The sequence below is a fragment of the Rhamphochromis sp. 'chilingali' genome, assembly GCF_963969265.1.
Source record: "Rhamphochromis sp. 'chilingali' genome assembly, chromosome: 11".
In the NCBI taxonomy this organism is placed as follows: domain Eukaryota; kingdom Metazoa; phylum Chordata; class Actinopteri; order Cichliformes; family Cichlidae; genus Rhamphochromis; species Rhamphochromis sp. 'chilingali'.
The window spans coordinates 26,364,162-26,386,217 of record NC_137938.1 but is presented as its reverse complement, the minus strand read 5'-3'; the positions used below and the strand labels follow the sequence as shown (position 1 = coordinate 26,386,217).

General features: G+C 40.7%; 2 protein-coding genes across 6 annotated transcripts in view; both read right to left on the bottom strand.

Moving 5' to 3' along the window:
- arhgef1 (Rho guanine nucleotide exchange factor (GEF) 1) overlaps window positions 1-5,105 on the bottom strand; it is a 42,858-nt gene extending 37,753 nt beyond the window's left edge. For all 5 annotated transcript variants that reach the window (XM_080896930.1, XM_080896932.1, XM_080896933.1 and 2 more), the window contains exon 1: window positions 4,823-5,105. The gene's annotated coding sequence lies outside the window, so the exon portion shown is untranslated. The remainder of the gene's footprint in view (window positions 1-4,822) is intronic.
- A 2,277-nt stretch (window positions 5,106-7,382) lies between these two features.
- erfl1 (Ets2 repressor factor like 1) overlaps window positions 7,383-22,056 on the bottom strand; it is a 39,019-nt gene continuing 24,345 nt past the window's right edge. The window contains exons 3-7 of the mRNA XM_080896224.1: window positions 16,004-16,077; window positions 15,073-15,307; window positions 13,242-13,419; window positions 11,413-11,542; window positions 7,383-9,851 (exon numbers count right to left, since the gene is read on the bottom strand). Of these exons, the coding sequence (XP_080752350.1) occupies window positions 9,040-9,851; window positions 11,413-11,542; window positions 13,242-13,419; window positions 15,073-15,307; window positions 16,004-16,064 (1,416 nt within the window). The 5' untranslated portion in view covers window positions 16,065-16,077 and the 3' untranslated portion in view covers window positions 7,383-9,039. The remainder of the gene's footprint in view (window positions 9,852-11,412; window positions 11,543-13,241; window positions 13,420-15,072; window positions 15,308-16,003; window positions 16,078-22,056) is intronic.

Below are 22,056 nucleotides of genomic sequence, written 5' to 3'. Positions count from 1 at the left end.
ATGTATCAGTCGGCAGATGCACTCCAATGATTTTAACTTTTGCTAATCTAGCAGTGTTAATTTTGACAGTTTTTTTTTTTTAAATTTAGTTTTAGTCATAACCTTTTGACTAAAACTCATAATTTGGGCATCTAAATTATTTTCTAAATTTAAATTGTAAATGTTTGTTGTCTTTTTCTGGTGACAGTGGCTCCACTCAGTTTACAAAGCAGCATCTTTCCCTTCACATCAGCTGTGAAATTTCTGCTCTTCCTCCCAAGCGTTGACATTTTGCTGTGTTTTCTTGAGAAACCACCACCTCTGCCCCCACCTCCACCTTGTTTGTCGGCGGCATATCAGATGTGTGCATCTAGCTTTACTGCACAAAGATATTACTTCTGATTGGATCACTTTCAAACTTGTCCCGCCTTTCTATACAGCCAAATTAGTTTAGTTGCATTTTTATTAGTTGAGGAAAGTGTTGACACATTTCATCATAATTTTTGCCTTTGTGCATTAGTTTTTATTTAGCTATTGTCTTGTCTTGCATTGTCAGGAAAAAAAATGACGACAACTATTGGTCAATGAAATCAACACAGGTATGTGGATGTTAAAACCCTCATAAATTCAAATTTAAAAAGTAAATAAGAGATGGAAGAAACACCCTTCAGTAATATTATAAGAGTTGATGTTGCATAGTTTGTCCTCAAAAGGGCAACTTCGCTGATGGAAACACAAGTGTTTGGAACACCACAAACACAACAACAACCTGATCCCGGCAGAGTTGGAAAGAGTGTAAAGGAATAAATAAATGTTTATCTTTCATGTGTATGAAAGAAGAAAAAAAAACATCGGCTGATATAAAATAATATCTCATTCTTTAAATCTCTAAATATCGGTGTCAGTCTCCTGTATCAGTTGGGCTCTGTCATTAACAAAACAACAAATTAATATTTCATTTTTTAAATATTTCCAATTAACAAACAATGCTATACTATAACACTCCTAATAATAGGAACACTTAGTTGCAATGCTACTACTTTTATCAGGGGCCTATTTTTAAGGTCGATAGATAAAGCTCTAAGAATAAGCTCCATGTATTAGGAGAGGTATCTGAATTATTTTCGGTATGTCACAATAATAATCTTCCAGTGTACCGGTACTTCACAAGGAATGCTTCAAGTTCAGAGCCACATTTCTGTGTGTGAAAACTATCCAACTACCTAGCCAGCATAAAAGACGAATCCCTCATCCTCTCCTCTTGCTTTTTCTGGGGTTTCTCTTTTTAATTTTTCCCTTGAACATGTATGAAGCTGTAAGGCTAAATGTGCACCAAACATCACAGTTAAAAGTAATACATTATGTAGAGTAGACTAGCAGTGGAACAGTGTAATCAAAATATAAATATAGAAGTTGCCATTATTTAAAATGACAATGGAAATGATGACTTATTGTATAACACAGGATGAGCGATTGTTTGTAAAGAGCTGTGTGCTAACACACAGTCAACACACTGTCTCCACACACTTGACTGGAGGACCTTTCACCCCACCAAGCCCCCACCATCTTTCACTCCTCGAGAGTAAACATAAGAGTGGAGTCTGGTCTCGCTTTTTCCACTCTGACCCTCAAATGAAAGAGCTCATTCTCTGCTTCTTCACTCCCTCACCCCCTGTCACATCGGCCTTCCAGCCAGCCCGTCTGACTCACATTTGGACAGATAGATGCAAGTCTTTCCATTTTCTTTCTTTTTCATACGAGACGCTTAAGCTCCTGGAGACAAGGCTGAAATTGCACAAAAAACTCCTATCATCAGTCAGAAAGCTCATAAGGATTCGTGCTGCATTCATTTTGAAATCAAAAGGGCTGCTTCATTTGCAGCGGGACATCACTGCTGCACACATATGACTCATAAGTTGCAAATCCACTTCGAGCACATGCAGTTTGAGCAGAACATAAATGACAGCAGAGGGAAGACGGAACTTAACAGGTGAGAAAAACAAAAACAAAAACAGACAAGCCAAGTAAAAACACAGAAGAAGCCCAGAACAGATACATTCTGGTCTATGCTGGAAAGCCATAATGACACATGAATAATGTATTACTCAATTAAAGGGGAACTCCCACATGTAGGCCACATAGGCACCATAAATACTCATAGAAACATACTGCTCGCTCTCTATTACGCTCTTTCTTATTTTCTGACACATATGCGCTATTACAATGATGGATGCTCATATTAATCATGAGCATATATGCAAATGATTCAGCGGAGGCAAAAGCTCACAACGTGAGACTGGTCTAAACATTTCCTTTCAGCGAGCACTGATAACCCCTAATAATATGGTCAACCTGTAAGCACTGCAGCCCAACCCACCTACTGTTCAAATCCTTTGTTTGCAAGAGACTGCCAATCAGAAGACAGTCAGAAATAGATAGGTCCTGAAATGTGTTGCTCAGGGGTGGATGTAGAGAGAGAGACTGCACTGAAGCCCAGTACAAGACGACACGACTTTAGTCTGAACTGTGAATCACGCAAAGCTACACAAGCAAAGTCCAAGAATAAAAATATGATGTTGCAAAGTGCCTCCTTTTTCTCTTTATGCAAATGCAACAAAAAGGTACAGGTACAATTTCACAACCGTGCAAAAACAACAACAACAAAAAAAACTATGCAAAGAAGCTACAACATTATATCTATGCAGCCAACAAATCTGTGCTGCTATTGCTGTATGAGAGATCCATGCAAACCAATGCAGAAGTAGTTACAATGACACAATAGTGTTGTGCCTTGATCAGAGGTCATATGTTGCGGTTTCACAAAAACTCACGTCACACACGCCGAAGAGCATGAGCACCTTCCTGTTCACCATCTCACACAGTTGTTTGGAACTTCACCCCACCTCACCTAGTGAGCTCATTCAGGAGGAATCAGGAGATTTCTGACTCACAGAGAGAATAGCAGGGAGTCCACTCCATCTCTCATTATCTGCTGACTGTTTGTCAGACTATCTTCAGCCAGAGAAGAATACCTGTGCTCCCTTTGAAGTCAGAGCCCAAGTACAGTAAATTATCATTGTGCTAGCAATACACCACCAGGCCCTTAGGACAGCTGCTGGCTGTTCCACTGAAAGTGCATTACCCGTCATTCCAGTTGTTTGGTATCGTTCACATAGGCTAAACAACAACTGAAAATGGCTCACTGTAGCGATATCCTGAGTTTATCTTCCTCCTCACTAAGAAAGAGGGGATATGGCTGAGTTTATGTAGGTCTAAAACAATAGAGAGTGGAAGAAAGAGAGGGAGAGAGCAGTGCAGCAACTCAGATTAAATAGCCAACACTCCTTTAAAAGGAAGAGAAGGTAGCCTTTGGGCTCCAGACAAGCCTGCACTTGTAAAATGTAGCGAGAGAAAGATGACAAGTGCAGTGCACCTCTAGTCTAACAGAGCGTAACAGGAAGTGGCAGAGCCTGCTTCACATGGGGCCTCTGGGGTGCAGCGGCTGACTGGGAACAAGTCACAGTCTCTAAAACCGCCAGCTCCAATGCCCTTACCACACAGGCAGAGTCAAATAATGGGCAATAAGCATCATCAAAATTTAGGGTGATTCTAAGGTGGCTTTGACTGAGCTCATGATTGGTGACTTTAAAAAAAAAGCCTGGATAAACTGCCCTGACAACTTGTTTAAAAGCAACCGTTTTTCTTTGAGGACTAATTACTAACTTACAGCTTACTGGCATACACAGCCCACACTACCCTAGCATCCTCTGTCTAGGGTAGCATGAGATACTGAAGCTGTACTAGATGCACCACTAGATGTACAGTAATTATAGTTTCCTGTGAGCACAGGAAACTGTTGCCTGTTTTGCACAGGCAATGCACTTGGTGAGAGAAAAAACATCACCACTGGCAATCAATTACATACAGACACTAATTATTGAACTTTGTCTGCATTGAGACCCCCAGTCTATAGGCCGATCTGATAAGTGAGTTATATAGAAACAGGAAGCAAAGGGGGAGGGGGGAAAAACTGGGAGGGATAAGACAGATGCTACTTTTCATGTTGTGGGAAAAAAGTGTCGACAAATAAATGAGAGGAAAACAGAGGAATTGATCTGGTAGTGGTTTCCTAAGCCTCTATAATGTGCTGAGAGTATTTTTTGTATGTGTGTGTATACTTGCATCACAGGCTGGATATAATAAAAACATTTATGAGGTAAAATACACACAGGTTCACACTGTATAGCTGTAACAACCAGATTACCCATATGATACATTTCATAAAGATACTATTTCAAAGAAGATAAGAAAAAAATACATAAAAATTCTCAAGGTCACAAGCTATAAACTTCCCACTGACTAGCTCAATACAAAGCATAACTCCATTTGAGAATATTAAAGTGATTTGTAGTTTGGGCTAAACCGAAACTGAGGACAGTCGTATAAAATTTCGATGGCTTTGCCAAAAAATACACAAAGACAAGTTTGCTACCTTAAGTTTTTTTTTCCTTTTCTTTTTTCTTTCCCCTGTTACTCCCATGCCTTTGTTAAACAAGTTCACAAAATAAACCTGTGGCTATCCCAGTGCTAATGAAAATGGCCAAAATGTTGAATAAAATCGTCTGCAGATGGGCTTTGATCGCACAGGACGAGATGTCGTGCAGTGAGCCGAGTACAGCGTTCCTGTATGCGGACGCTATCGTCTGCCGCTCTGGCTGTATGGGGGGGAAGCCAGCGCCAACAAATAGCCAAAAACCACTCAAACTATAGCACTGAAACCCGTAAAAGTCCAAAAGCGTGATAATGTTCACAAGCATGTGAACATTATGAATGGTGTACTTACCCGTAAATACAGAGAAACCGACAGGCGAGACGTCTAAGAGGTTTCCTGTTCGAAGTTGCCGTGTGTCAGTGGGAAGAAAAAAAATAACATTGTACGCGGAAGTACACATAAAAAAAACTGAGTGATTAACCGCGAGGGGGGGAAGTTACAGTGTACCGCTTCGAAATTATCGAGTACGCAATAAATAAAAGTGGCAATATTATAACTTTTTGTCAATTTACGTGTGTTTTAAGGTTTGAATGTTATATAAAAACGTAACAGTAACCCCTACAAACGGCTTGTTTCCGCACTGTGTTACACAGTAACCTGTCCCCATTAAGAACCTACTCTCTGCAACACAAGAGAATTTTATTAGCACGGTGTTTATGGACCCTTTATATTTGTGTAAACACGAATTCGCTTACTACCATTTAGAAATATCTAGACGAGATACCCAAAAAGTGTTATTAACACAATACAAAATGAAACCCTTCCTCTGTCTATTGTTTACTTAGCCAGTCCGCTACTTACATGAAACCTGTTAAACCCATTCGTCTTCAGTTTTCTTTTATAATTAATGTTGCAGCAAAAACAAAACAGTTTTTTCTTTCTAAAAATGTGTATTATGTTCTGAACAAAGACCGACAGTGTAAAGCATAAATTATTGATATGTAGGATGGTGTCAATCTCTGTATCTGCTTAGAAAAAAATTATCTTCACTACTGCGAAGCTAAGAAATCAGAAATGTCTGAAGGAACTATGTCTGCGGGAAATTAAGTATTAATATGAATTATTTATATTTTACAGGCTTGAACTCTCAAAAAACTTTTCTCCCTGGTTTTCTCGATGCTTCACTTATTTTCCAGCCTTCTGGCGCCGCACTGTGGAGAAATATGATAACGACCAGGCAACAAATCTACACCTAACGATATATGTGTGTGTGTGTGTGTGTGTGTGTGTGTGTGTGTGTGTGTGTGTGTGTGTGTGTGTGTGTGTATTGACTGACTGAATGAATATTTAAGTATTTATTTTTGCTCTACATTGAGATTTTTTGACCCTGAGATAAAAAGGGCAAACGTTCCAAATACATCTAACAATAAAGATTTAGAAGATTTGTTTTTTTTTCTTACATTAAGGCAACTGTTTCTTGTAACATGAGTAAAGTGTTTACATATACAAATATAATGTCTGATTAATATGCACTGTGTTACATAAATAAAAAAAATGTAGCAAAATAAACCCTTAAATGTGTATTTGGGAATTTTTTGTGTCACTAGTCTGAAAGAACACATTGTAGATGCAAACAATGTCTCCAAATTGACCTCTAAATCATTAATACATGTCTCTACCTGTACTGTGTCAGCTTATAAATTCTCTTTGACCTTTAAATCTTTTTCCAGGTTGACAAACTTCTTTGAAAATTAATTTAATCTCTCCCTGGATTAACGTAGAAAAGTAGTGAGGCCTAAGCGCTTGGTGACAAATGATGTACACATGACGTGGATGCCACATATACATTAAATGATCTGAACTTTAATGATGATGTTACTATTTTCTGTTGCACACCTTTCTAAAAGACTCACCCTCTATGTCTGCAGCCCCACTCCTTGTGTATTTGTCAAACAAATTTAGTTACAGTTGATAATGACAATTGCAAATGTTTTGTCTAGTGAGTACCAGTGATCATCACAAGCACAGTGACGTTTCTTGTTTGATAGTGAGGTGTTTTTTCTTTAAAATATTTTTCACATGCTGACTGAGCTTAAGTGCGAGTAATAAATTCCTCTCTGTAATACTAAGAGGTTCATTGAAAGTGCCTCAGTATGATTTGTGCTATTACGCAATGCTTTATAAATTCCCCCTTTTTTTGTAGATGGCAAACAAACAGTTTTAAAATTTTACATTCCCTGAATGGAATATGTTTCCTATCATTAAGTGGCATATATAAAACATCCTAACAATCATCTTAAAACATTAAAATATACATCAAAATGGTGATAACAACTTCTGCATGTGTAATTGTAATGTCTCATTTGTCTGCATTTTGCCAGCTTGTAAAAGCCAATCTAAAAGAAAAGCAGGTAAACAATTAGTTAAACACAACAGAAAGTAACAGAAAGTTTGGGCAGAGATCTCTAAATGTAAACAAGATTTAATTATTTATAGGAAAAGAAAAGTTCAGATTAAATTGGCATGGTGTGCAATTACTGTGCTTTTTCAGTTTAAGAGACACTTTTCATGGACTTTTCACCAATGCATAAAAAAATCAAATCATTATTGGTGTCAATATAATATAATATAATATAATATAATATAATATAATATAATATAATATAATATAATATAATATAATATAATATAATATAATATTTCTTTTCACTGACCTGAATTCCACAGATTGTGTCAGAATTGTGATGTATGAAGCACCGTATTTTTTAAATCTTTTCAACAACACAGTCAACAGTCCGCTATCCAGAATAATATTTATTGCTTTTGAAGATATTACTCTTTTTCTTCTTTTTGCACTTTCCATTTTTCCTCTTTACAGTAAAACAAAGAAAGATGACAGGTAAAACCACTGCACTGTCATTTCTGGATGTGTACACACATACACACACACACACGAGGAAATAGTATTTACAGCTGTTAGTGTTCTTCCTGTGGAGGTGACTGGAGGCCTTTCCTGGAGCAACTCAACAAACATAGAGTTTTACATTAACTTTACAATAGAGCTTTCACAAATAATCGGTATACTGCCACTGTTTGACAAACCATCGGCATAAAGGCTATGAAACTGTACAATATGATTCACTGTTCACTCCACGCTGAGAAACAGGGCTGTAGAAAGGATGTTGGTCATAAGATCTGGGGAGAGGAAAGGTACAGTTTTTTTTGTAAGTATTCCCTCCCACCACTGTTTAGTGTCCTCAAGCAAAACAAATTGCTCTGCTGCTGGCATGGACAAAAAGAATCGATTGAAAAATAATCAAAACAGATTTTGGGGGGAGGATTTAAAGAAGAAAATGCAAAGACCAATATTATTCACATTAGATTAATTACAGTACAGGAACATTGGGTGAATGCTAACTAGAAAAATAAGTCTGCCGGCATGTTTTTGAACCCAAAGGGTTTGTACACTGGGCATCTGGCAAGAACAAAATGACCAAAGGGCACAATTAACTGGGGTTGAGGAAATCAGAGACAAATCCCAACGTGAGCTCAGTCCTCAACATTAAAAAAAAGTCTTCAGAGTGCAGATCTTCTGCCATTAATAATTTCAATTTTGATACACCTAAGCTTATAATTTTCCAACATGTTTAAATACTGAATAAAATCACAACAATACAGCTAAATCTTATCATAGTGAATTATAATTAAATGTCATGTACACCATATTAAAATATATACAGAAATATTCCTACAAATTCTAGATTGGTCCAGCTCCTTCCTGCTCTCTTTTTCTTTCCTGTTAGAAAATGTGCACCAAGACAAAGTAAATACGCACAGACCGTCACAGTTAGCACTATTGAACAGATGGATTGTTAACATTTAAATTAACCCACAATAAACAATATATATATTTTAAAAAACAGTGCAAAATGAACTCAGGGCAGTAGCTTCACTCACACACTTGCAGTTCTTTGAAAACGACATTGAGTGAAAGGACCACTAGGTGGCAGTATTTGACCATGTCTTAAAAGCCACAGTAATTATTTATAGTCTAAATCTGTAGAATTACAGGACAAATCTGTAAAATTGGATCGATCTGAGCATCATTTGTTGTTCTGTTAGTTTAGGGATGTTGTTTGTTAATGTTTGTCAAGGCAGGAATTGCTGTGTTGTAATTTCCCACCTCGATGCCTTCTTTCGTAGCTCAGCTGCAGACAGCAAATTGTAGACTAGTGCTGGCAATGCATAAAGCAAATCTACAAACCATTTGGTGCGAGAGATCAAAATAAAAAGGACGAGACAGCCGACACTCTAAAAACTGTACACCCCATATATTCTAAGATGAATGAATCAGTAGTGTAATGGACTGCTGGCAAGCTCAAAACTTGCACAGCAAACAGGAAAACTGCAGTTTTAGAAGTAAAAGAAGTTAACTGCCATTCCTGGAAAAGGGCTGGAAAAGATCTGATGATTTAAAGTGGAAAATTCATCTCAGAGAAACAAAAGGAGAGAAAAAGAGAGTTATCAGACCATAGACTGGCAAGATGGAGGACACATCAGAAAATGTCTTAGCTGTGTATCAGTTTGAGAGTCTCTGTCTCCCTGTGTCTTTCATGCAGAGCCATGGAAGGTGAGAGTGACCTAGGCAGGGATGGGGGAGGAGGAGTAATGGGCATCAGGCTCTTCAGTGGATGTGGGGACACTGGTGGAGGAAGAGAGGAGATGGGAGGCAACACGCTTCCTTTCTTCCCATCTAACACAAGCTGTGATCGGTTCGCATGGCTGGATTCCTTCCGAATGCCAAATTCATGCTCATTTTCATTGTCCGAGCTGCAGTCGCTCAGATCTGTTATCTCCAGGTCTGAGTCTGACTCTGGGTCCTGCTTCACCCCTCCTCTTCTCTCTGTGGGGCTCTGCTGGTCTGTCCCAGTCCCAGCTCCTAAGCTGACCGCTCCCAGGCCCAAGGTCAAGCCGAGACCCGGAGGATTGGGCTCCACCCTTTCTCCCAGTGTCGCCCCGCTGCCAATGTCTGTCCGACCCATCGACAGGCTGCCCTGGTACGGCGGCAGGCAGAGTCTGGCCGGCTGACCACCCGCTGTGCCATTTGTCCCGCCAGTTTGCCCCGCTGCTCCCCTCTCACCCCCACCTGCCTCTCCAGGCGGGAGCAGGGAGGAGAAGGGGTGAGGCAGCTGTGAAAGGCTGCTCTGCAAGGGGTTGGGGTAAAACTGGGAGGGGTAGAGGGAGCCAGGGGGCAGTTTTGGGCAGTTGTTGAGAGAGAAGGCCCCTGGGAGGTAGGGATTGAAGCCCCAGGGGTAGTCAAAGGGTGGGTTGCGAGGGTACGGGCCCAGCAGGGACGGGGGTTTTGAATAGCACGGTGCACCTAGGACAGAGAAAATCCAGAGATGGAGGTTAGCTCTCAGAAGGGGCAAAGGTTTCCTGACATACAACATCCAAGAATGTTCACTAATTATAGTCAGTGGTATTAGCAATTCTAATCAGGAGCCACAGGGGCTAATTCTGGCACGGCTGCTTTCAACACAAAACCTGATGGTTCATTTATGCATGCCGGTACTGTGTAGTACACCCACTTCACACCGCTGCAAACCAGATGTCAACACAAAGATTCTCCACTGCAGTGAAAAACAATTAAGAAGAGTTCCCGTCTTCCAAACGGCTTATCATTTCCTTGTATATTTAAAAGAAAAGAAATATGTGAAGTGACTCTGCTTCTGTTTTGATTGCGCATCATTGCGGTGAAACCAGTCACACTGTTGAAAATTCTCACTGAGAAATAATGTCGACATTTGTCCCCGCAATGCTCTGACATGTCATGATATCATTTCAAATTAAGCAAAAAACACTTATGGTGCAGCAAATTGCGTTGCGTATTTGAATTCAATCACTTGAAAACAGAACGAGGGGGCAAATTTGAGGTGATGCAGGAATGCAATTTTAATGAACAAACAAACGCATTGCCTCTCAACCTAGTCTACTTCCTTCTAAATGACAACCGACTCAAAGATTCTCTCTCTGCTGCACCCTCCACCTCTCTCCCAGCCGTTCTCACTCTCTTTTTCTCTTTCACTCTGTTATTTACTATGCAGGGCTAATTTGACAGTGGTGAAGTCTCTGCGTGCTGGGCCAGGAGTAGCTGGCAGACACATGAATATTGAATCAGTCAGGCAGGCCTCACTTGCTTATGAAAACACAGTAATGGGCGCCCACAGGCCACAAACTGAAGCCTGCACCCTCAATTAGGGCCTTCCTGCCTGGGAAGGGATTAGGACAGCGGGGACACATGGGAGGGAGAGGAGGGTGAGAAGGGAAGAAGGGGGGAATAGGACCTGAGGACAAACAGAATAGGGAGGAGGGAGAGGGTGCCGGTTCTGGGATGAGAATTGCATCTGTGTGTGAGTGAGTCTGTTTACACACTACCTCTCGAGCTCTGCAGATTCGTATACCTTCTTATGCGTGTGCAGAGATTGCAAATGAAATGCATTTGTGCATGCGTGCCATCAGTCAAGCAAACAATGACACTTCCGTGCTGTGTTTGGTTGAACTCACTTTCTGAGATAGAAGGGGACAAATGTGAACAGTTGCGCTGAAAAAGTGGATGATTTCTCCAGCCCTCGACTTGTGTCTCACTACAGCTGACATGCATAATTCACCAGCTAACCTGGGCTTTCTCACCTGGAGCACAGTCTCACTGTAGACTGCTATGGGACAGCCATCTCTCTTATTTCCTTTAACAATAAATGTTCATGCCTCACTGTATCCTCATTTCTCTCTCTGCTCAACTTACATTGCTACCTTCTCCTCCTCCCTTTGTTTGTACACTGCCAATCATACACTTTATATATATATATATAAGTGTATTTTTCTTCATGCAATAGAGGAAGACCGGCATGTATCTGACCAACTTTGTCATTCTCTCTGCTCACCTGAACTTAGGAAAGGAAATGAGTCCAGTCTCAGTTTGTCCCCTTCAGGTCCTGGTGCTGTGGTCCCCCGATCGAAAAGGGAAGTTCCTCTGCTGGTGTCTGGCAAACGAGGAAACAAGGACTGTATGGCCTGAGCGGCAGAAAGAGACACAAGCAAAGAGTAGAAAAGGAGGTTAGAGATGAGTTTGTACCATGAAATAATAATAATAAAAAAAGCTTGCGTACATATTCCTACAAATCTGCCTTTATGATGCTGCTGCACTTTGCTGGGTAAAGTCATATGTTGACAGCAGCACCCTGCAGAGTGTGATGCAAACAGTGACACAGTCGCAGCAAGGACAGGATAAAAAGGGAAGCCATGGGACTTGGGGTAAAAAAAAAACGGGAGGCAGGAGGACGCACGGGCTCAGAGACTCAAAGGGAGGAAAAGTACAGAGTCAAATGGAGACCAATGATTAAGATTGTGGGCACAAAGGATAAATGAAAAGAAGAAAGAGGGATTGTGGGCCAGCTTGTGTAAAGGGACACAGGACGAATAGCAGTGAGATGTGAGAGAATGACATCCATTTAGAAGTAGGGCAGCTGTGTGCGTGTCAGTGAGTGCGTAGATTTTTTTCTGTCTAAAATTTGCAAAGAAGAGGTAAAATAAGTGGAACAGTTTAATCTTAGGAATCAAGGGGACACGGGGGGATTTCTTTTCCCCCCTAGCGTGATTGCGGATCAGTAGTATCTGTCACCCTGCAGCCCCAAGTTTGAAAGGCGAGACTGTACTCCCAAGCTGCGAGATCTGCGTTGCTTAACAAACCGCATTAATGACCCGCCATTGATCTGATCTGACGCGACCCCTTTTCTTTCTATTTCTTTCATTTTCAATCGATGACAGATGGATACGCCATAGGAGACAGGGATGAGAGAAAGAGGGGATAACGTCTTCTTTTGTTTTAAGGGCAAGTTAAAACCGTCCCCCCTCCACGGTCTCCTTCAGAGCTCGCGTCTCCTTATCCCCATCTTAAGGACGGCACAGACAATTGATGAATGATTCTCTCTTACTGTACTTTCAAGTTACTTGTACTTTCTAGGACATTAGTCATCTAAAATAAAATTATCTGCACACCAGCACTTATACCCAAGTAAAAAAAAATAGCCTTCTTCATCAATTTGTGCAGCCACATCTATAATTTAGTGTAGAATCTGAAACGCAGAAATTGATTTTTTTTCCATTAAAAAGAAAGAAAGAAAAATCTCTAAATATCTTATAAACACAAGTAAAGTCATAACATTATTTTTTTTTAACCAAATTAGGACATTTTTGTTTACGCCTCCATCTTTTTTTGTGTTCTGACACATTTTATCTCTGTAAAAATTTTACAATCTCTTAGGGCAAATAATAATCAAACTGTAGTCTATTATGACCCCCATTAGACAGAGTGAATAAAAGATAGCTACGATGAATACCACCATTCTTTTGCAAAAAAGGGGGAATGCACAGCAGGTGCCTGAGAAATATAACAGCTCGAGTTGAATGGTTTTCAGTTACCTGAATTAAATTTTTGTTGATAAAAATTTAAGGAAGCAGAGTGCGGTGTCCTGCTATATTTCATCCTTTTTCTTTGTTTAAAGTTTGGCTTTTTTAAATTCCCTCTGTTTTAAAATGTTAGTTCTTTTTATTACCTGCTATAGAGACACAATTTGAACATACATAGGTATGATTTCTCACATTATTCACACAATTTTCTATTTATATGCTACTAAATCTACTACTTGCATACAGCATATATCCTTTTACCCATCCACCCCCTCTCACAAACCCTCCATCCTACCCTGTGTACCTCTGGGCTGCAGTCTGGTGTGGTGGAGCCCCCGTTGAAATGGTTCTGGGCAAGGAAGAAGGGCGAGCTGGCCATGTCCAGGATGGGGTAGTTCACCAGCACAACCTTACTGAAGTTAAACTTGTAGGTGAAACGCTTCCCTTTGGTTTTGTGCAAAATACGCTTGTTGTAGTAATACCTGCAAAGGAGCGGGAGAGAATATTGATGGAGGGATGGAGTGAAGTGATAAACGAAAAAGGAAGAGGAAAAGGAAAAGAGGTGGGAAGGATTAATATAATACACATCAAGGTTTTGTGTTTCATCACTATAAGTAAAGTATAAACAACTTCAGTGCTGTGAGGCAAGAGCTGTGCTGATTTCCCAGTGTTTTTATTCATCTCCTCCTTTCTCAAATCAATTCATGTCTGGCTGCCTCTATTCAATACAATATGGTTTTGTAAAGTGAATTTTATATTCAGCAATTATCAACCCCCCCCCCCCCCCCCCCCCGCCTCAAAACCCCCCAAAATCTAAATTCGTTTGAACCTCTCACACAGAAATACTACACAAGAAGTAAATGTTCCTTTCATTATGCACAGGACTATTTATCAATTGAAGAAATAATGTGAGCATCACGTTACACTATCAGATGAGCTCGAGACTTTTTTGTTTCCAGAAAATTAGAAATTTGTCGGAATGACACCATTTGACATGACACCAAAAGACATCACCGTTTCCAATAGCAAAGCACATTCACAAAGAGGTGGGACAGCAAGAGAGGTCTCCATGGTAACGACCCCCAGTGTCTCCCGCTGGGCATGTCAGGTCGTCATCGTACCAGTTTCCTTTGCCACCCACAGAGGTGTCACAATGTACAATCTGCCAGGATGCCACGTTGATCGGCAGCAAAGGAAAAACATGGAGCCATCTGGCCCAGGTAAAAGCTGAGTGCTCAGGTGGAGGAGCGTAGGGGGTGGGGGCGAAGTGGGATGCGACAAATTAAAAAACCTGCAGATGTCTTATTGTGAAATACAAGTTTAAATCTGGTTTCCTTGTGGACTTTTTGGACTCCTTTGTGTGAGTGCAGCCACAGTGAGCGTGCTAAACACAGAATTCATGAGACAACCTCAGCATTAAATAGTGGTGAGCTCATTATGCAGGCACACTATATCAACAAACACAGCAGCGTGTACATATCTGCATGTATCCACACTGGCTGAGCCCAGTGCAATGATGTGTACATGTTTTGCTTTGCGTGGCAATTGTGCCATGGCCCTTAATTGAGCAATTAAGTAAGGCTAATTAAGAAGGCTAATTGTGGCCCCAGCCAATTTATAACAATTAAACTCTGACGACAGTCCCCATTAACGAGAGGCCGAAGGAAAGCAGAGGGAGGGGGTGGGGTAGGGGAACAAGTTGGGTAGTGGGTATTTGCATAAGAAGATTGTGTGTGACTGGCTGGGGGTGTAAACTGCTGAAGGTATGGAGTGTGGCATTGTTTTAATCACCTTCAGCAAGTTCAGTGTCGAGTAGTTTTGCTGTTCTGAAAAAGTCCAATTTCACACTGGGGCTTAATTTTGAAATCCCTATTGAATTTTTTATTTGGCAGCTCAATGGTGAACTTTCCATTAGGATGTCCAGAGATAAGGAGAAATTGAGGGTATTGACGTTCCCCAGGAAAAATCCCACCTTTATCTTTCCATTTTTGCCAACATGGAAAAGAGAGATGTTAAGTGGGGATTAAATCCAACAAGAGTAAACAATTTATGGAAACCGCAGGGTTGTAGCCTGATTTATCTGATGCAAACAGTGCGGCTGCCTGACATTCAACACATCTCGTATGAACACATACCTCAGAGCCCTGCTCAGTTTGTCATAGTTCATGTGAGGTTTGCATTTCCTTATCCCCCACAGTCGGGCCACCTCGTCTGGGTCCTTGATGACAAACTCCCCGTAGTCTCCCTGCCAGGCTATCACCCCTTGGTACTCTTCCTTCTGCAGGAGCTCTAGGATGAAGTGCCACAGCTGGATCTGTCTGGAGCCGGGGCTCGACTCGGGCTTGTAGGCCCACTCTGGGAAGGCGATCCCTGGGCAAAGGGGAGGAGGAAGAAGCAGGGTGAGGTTCATGCCTGTTTGTCCAGTTGCTCACAGGGAGTGTGTGCATGTGTGTGTGTGTGTCTGGGGGGGGGGAGTTCACTGTCTGAATGACTGATGAGTGATGGAGGTGAGGGATGATGTGTTTAATATCACAGCACGTGCCTTGAGCAATGTTAGTCTGAGCTAATGCCCTCTAGCCTCAACAGATTGGTCAGTGGGATGATGACAGCTCACTGGGAGAGATCTGACTGATGCTGCTCAGGTCTGAATTTTAAAAGCCAACTCTATGACCATCAGAGATGAAGTTAAGTAGCTTTTTGACTCAGGCCAAAGTGAATCTGGCACTAACTAGCCTTGTAAATACATTACACATTGAACCAATTACTACCAGAGTCTGAACTTGTTTGGCAAACATGAATGTGTATGGTTAATCTTTTTAAATAGATGAATATTGGGGATGAATTTCAACATGCAATTTTAATAATGAAGTAGCTGCTTCTTAAGTATTTGCTTGTTTTGGCTGTCTGGGTTCACCCGATTTACACATGTGGCTTAGGACTAGATTTAAAGATAAGTTGAAAGATTTTAAATGTTACAAATAAGAACTTTAAGGAGATTTGATGCAGAAAAGCAAGAATGTAATAGTCTCCTGCCTTCATGTCACTAACTTTGATGAGAGTACCGACCTGGCGTCCAGAGGGCGGGCACCGGGGGGAGCAGCAGATCACTGACGCAGTTACAGTCCATGCCTCCACAAAACCTGGAACAAAACAAAAGAGAGAGAAGGCATTAACTTTTACAAATGAAAAACAGAGAATTTTGCAGAGATGTATTTGCTTAAGCCAGTTTCAACTACCCAGCATGTTTATTGCATTTATTACACCAAGTCAGAGTAGAAGAGAGTACATTTTGTTGAAACTGAAGGTATTGCATAAGGTCTAAAGGCACAACATGAGTTCAAAATGATACTTTAAATCGATGTGAAATATAGCAAGGTTATGTTTCATATGTCTTTGGTAGAGATCAGGTGTTTGATGGATGTGGCCACCTGAGGCTGTGTCTGATGCAACGTGGTGGACATCCCTATAGTGCATTTATGAACAGGAGGAATTAAATAGACTTTTGAAAACCAACTATTAGAGGTTAGGTTTAATTGTCTGCCAGATGAGGAAAGTTTCAAAAGGATTTAAAGGGCTATAGTTTTTGGTAAAATGTCTTTCATATCACCTTAGGTATCCTAGGTAAGTCAGGTAAGTACTACAAATAGTGCCAAATTGCATAAAGATTTGAACATACAAGAGTGTCGTTTTATTAGTTGATTGAGTTAGAGCTATTTTAATTGTCGGATGTACTGTTTAGTAGTCACTGCATAGCTGAGTGTGAACAAGCAAAAGCGAGAAAACACTTCACATCTGTACTTGTAATATTAAATTATACCCCCTATAATTATAGTATATGGTTATATAAAACTACACGTTTTTTTTTAAAACACACAAAATTGTTGGAATAAAAGTCAGAAATGATGCAGTGAGTCCAGTGAACACGTCCATGTTTAATATCACAAGAAAATAAACTGTCCAAACTATTTAAAAACCTGATTTTGTTTTTACTTCTGTGCATTTTGAAATCTGAAGATTTACAAAAAAACCCCCAAACTTTTATTTTTTCACCCCATCACATCGCTTCATGCTCTGCATTGAATGTTGAATGATACGTGCACGTGTCAGTGAGGTAGGGTAGGCCTTTTTATAATACAAGAGCTTATGATCATAAGGCCTCCTAAATATATTCATATAGACATCTGCTGATGCGAGAAGATGAGGAGATCTTGGTGTTTCTGTGATGAAGAGGGGAACTCTGAGATGGAATCTAGTTTGGATATCACAGTTTCATCAGGGTTGTTTTACAAAGCTCAGATGGAAGAGATAGCCTGCTGCTACACTGGTATCTTTAATGCTGGCCTCTCTATCTCTCCCTTCACTCTCTGCCTCTATTTAATTATGCTCTGTGAATTTTGGATTTTCCCTCCAGCATTGAAATGAAACGTGAATTATTAAGGTGTGTTTGTATAAATTATTATTGCTAACTCCAGGCATTTCTCACTCTCTCACTCTCTGACTCTTTCTGTCTCACGTTCGCTCTCACCCCGCTTCAAGCCTTTGGATTGTGGCCCCGCTCGCTGTCTCCTCTCTCCCCTCCCCTCCCGCTCTTCATCTTCCTTGTTTTCAGTCTGCTCTCTCTGTCTATGAGTGCAGAGCTGACATTAATTCTATTTATTATAATAATCATTATTATTTTTACTCTTATTGTTCCTTTTCTCTCTTTTTTTTGGTCATTAAACTATCTGGAGACTCTGTCTGCACTCATCCCGTGCGACTCATTTTTAGAAAAGGATCAAATATTTTGATTAGACCGTTTACCAGTAGGATATCAAAATACACCCCGCTGTTCACATGTTTGGAGATTTTTGAAAACATTTAAAACTGTCATCTTTCCATGAAAATGTTGACCTCATCTGACAGGAAGGCCGTTGCGAAGATTGGTCTTTACAAAATGAGATATACGTTGTGTTGGAGGTAGCAATCCATAACTTTCCTCTTCCCCGTGGGCTACAGGTCATCAATACTGCATCATCTCTTTCATTTGCCGTATTCTCATGGTCCACGGCATGTATAAGCTCATCTCCTCTGCGGAAAACATATATGTGAGCTCCTGTCTTTCACAGTCTTTCCAACTTCCTCTCATACCACCTACGCATTACCTCAAATCTATACTCTTCCTTCCCTTTTCATATCCAACAGCATATCTATACAGGTGACTCCTCCTTTCCTCTTTCCCACCTCCTTTCTATTCACACACCTATCCACTGTCTTCTCCCCCGCCCTCCCTTCCACTCCACCCTTCTCCCTCTCTTCTGCTCTGTGTGTTTTGCTTCGGCGCAGTAATTTTCCGTTTGATTTCGGAGGTAATGCATTTTTTACAAATCAAAGAGGAAGCCAGGCTACCCCCCCCCCCTTCTCCTCCTCCTCCTCCTCCTCCCCTCACTCTCTCCCTTTCTCTCTCTCTCCCTCCCTCCCACCTCTTCTTCTTTCCCTCCCTGCCCAGTCTCCCGTTCTCGCCCCCCCCTCGGCCCCCCAGGCCAGAGAGGAGATAAAGGAGCCCCCATCATTTCCTTGTTAGTTTTGATTTGGGCAGCACAGGGCTTTCAAGTTCCCCCCATCACCCCCAGAAACATTATAACTAGCAGCCCAGGGAATACTGCTCCTCATACGCACACACTCGAACACACACATGCATGCACAGACTGTCAGATACAGACACTCACAGATTGTAAGGGATTGTGCATGCACAGTAAACACAGTCTCAAGCAGATATGGCACAAATACGCAGGCATTCAGGTAGCCGTCGCACACACACTGTACGACGCAGCACACAAAGTAAGACATGGAGCCCATAGATATTGACTGAATCAATATCGGCACACTAACACAGATCTCACCGAGCTGAAAAAGAGAATGCACTTTGCTTACTAAAGATTCTGGTTTACTGATAGAGAGATGTGGGCAGAAAAAACACTGCTTTATTTGGACAAAGAGACACAGAGTCCAAACAAAGGACCCCTCTCCCACAAAAGGTCACCTGTGAAACCCAGCGTGGATGATGGATCACACGGCTACCGGTGACAATAGTAAGCACACTCAATAGATTCACTAAGTTACTTCACACAATCACATCTTCACAAAAACACCTCAGCTGTGTTCCTACACATAATCTGAAGTGTAGGCCTGCACTAGATCTAGCAAATGGATCATTACTGCTGGAAAATCTCTGGTGTGTTGATGATTCAGAGGCTTTTCTATAGTTTAACGCTTGAAAGAGTGCACTTTGTTTTTTGTGACTTTAGGACACAACAACATTGCAGGGATACACAAACTTCCTGTGTCATGGCTGAAAGGTTAAAGGTTTCTGCTGTTGTCACTGCTCAACATGTAAATCTCAGAAATCCCTCCACATTTGCTCTCTGTACTTACTTTTAGCCATTTTCAAAGCCTTAGAGAGTGAAAATTATGGACAAAGTCCCTCAAAATTCATACAATATAAGAAATTAAGCTGTCTGCTAGCAAACCCACAGTGCAAGGTACTATACTGTTATACTGCTCACTGCAGATTTAATAATGATTGGAGAGGAGATAAAATGCATTTTTCACTCAGTTTATTTCTCTTCTTCTTGAATTTCACACAGTGCAAATAAAGTTCAGTCGCTTCCTATAAATAACCTTTCAGTCATGTAATGCCAAACCTGTTTTGATCATTGGAAAACTGCTTTGGAAAAAAAGGACAATAGGACAAGCAGATGGGTCTTCTAAAGACAAACTCCTACATCAACGAGAGCAATCGTTTCCATCTATTGTAACTGACGAGGGACAAAGTCCAAAGAAAGAAAGATGAAAATTACTACAGTGTTGCAATGACCAAATTGGTATGTTTGCATCATGTTCAGGTAAACGTGTGCGTGAACCATCCTTCTTTCAGCAGTAAACTGAAACTTGTATTTTCTCAACTGATGAACTTCCTGTGACCTCTCGACTTTCTTGCCCAAGTGGGGACTAAGAGTAAGAAAAGGACTGAAAAAGCATATCCAAGAGTCAGGATTGGACCAGTCCCACTGAGTTTTAAGAGGTCAGTCTCGCCACAAAGGTCACAGATTTGTATTTGTAACTTTTGCATGTATCTCCCAAACATCAACTCTGTAACAATGTTGCTAAAGTAAAGGCAGAACTGGCATACTTGTGATGCCAAGGTTAGTAGGACACTGACGGGAGTGAAAAGAAACCAGTGTGAGGGATATACTGTAGTACAAACTACGTTTTGAAATTCTGCAGAGTGACTGGGGTAGAGCGAGGAAGGAGGGCAGCCTGACATTCAGGCAACATTATGTCTCCAGTGCTGTCTAAAGAAGGAAAGAGTGATGGGTCACGATATAAAAAGATAGAAAAATGTGAGAGGCATGAAAAGTCTGGCCTCTCCCGCTTTCTTTTTCCACTAGATGAAAAGGACTCTGTACATCTGTCTCATCTTCCTTTTTTTGGTTGCCCCTGAAAAAGGCCCGACTGAAAACTCTCTCTCTCTCTTCCTTTCACTCTGCTTGCCTCTCTCCTGCTATCTCTGTCTTTCTCTCTCTGTTCCTCTCCCTGGTTAGCTCTGACACACTGGTCAGCCTCAGGGTGGAAGAACAGAGGGACTCTGCTATGGGTTTGTTAGAGGAGATGGAAAGAAGGAGAGAGGAGAAATGAGGAGAGAGACAGAAGAGAGAAGAAGGAGGAGGAGAGGAGGAAAGGGGGTTGGTCAGGAAGAGGGAAAAGAACCTATCTATCCAAATGTTGAAGAGAAAAGTCAACACAGAATTAAATTCTATCCATACACTGGCCTATAAACCTTCTTATTTAGCTTAAGTTCCATCTTAATTACCAAAAAAACATTCTTTATATGATTTTTAAAAATAATATTTAGTTACATCTTAAAATATCAAGCTACAAATTTTGTTTTGAAGCCCAAATATGCATCTCATCTACATCTTGTTTGAGCATCCAATTAAAAAGGTTCTTTGGATTTTGTATGTGACAAACAAAAAGTTCTACGTGCTTTTTCAAACTAAGACAAACAATGACTGAAACCTTGCCATCAACAAAATTAACTTCCCCTTTACATAACGAAAAAAAGAGTCAACCTCAGCATCCCAAAGACTCTCAAAACTTCACAAGTTAAAAATTTGGTCTCAATTACTAGGTTTTTCAGACAATTTGACCTGTTCGCAGGATATTACACACTCGATGAATCATAAAACATTAAAACCATCACTGGTTGTTTTTTTTAAATTATTGATATTTATTTTTTTTGTTCTGCATTTCATGTTGTACATTAAGGTTTTCACTTTTACCATTTAAGCTTTGAATCTGTGAAAATCCATAAAAAATGAAAAAAGATTACATTTTAATCACTGAAACTGCGCAGATAATCACAGCAATACTGATCATGTTGCAACTTATAGCCGCTAGATTTCCCCACAATCCCTCCTTTGTACCTTACACACCCATCACACTGCAATGTGAAAGAGTGAGAAATCAGTGCAGTCACTATAATAGGAGCAGGCAGCGGTGCAGCAGCATCAGTGTATTTAACCAAGACATATCGTTACAGGAGTACTGGCTGAATCTAGTTGTTCTCCCACAGAGCACCCATTACTCCACACTGCAGGGGCAAAGCTAATACTGAGTCCTTCACACTGAGACAGGCTATCATCTGACAGGACTGCCCGGCCAGAATATCATCCAGTGAAATGTACTTTGAAAGATACAGTAGAGCAGCGGTACAAGATGTGACAACAGAGGCAGGGAGTAATAGGGCAGAGAAATATTAAAGTCCATATCTGAAAACTTAAGAAACATAATTTCACACTGAACTGTTTGGTTCACGGCTTAAGGAATAAGGCTGGGTTTAGAATTTGCATCAAGTTCCTAAATCTATGAATACATAGCTTAAAGTCAACGCTGAGCACAGATACCCCTGCTGAAAATATGAGTGCTTTAAAATGAGTAAGAGCTTTATGTGTTCTTTCATGAGTTGAGCTTTGGAGATTTTACTACATTATAACACTACTTTAAGTCACAGAGTAACACCAGGAGTGTGTGAGAGGGATTGACTGTAATAAATGAAGTGTTAGCAGAAAAAATATGTTAAA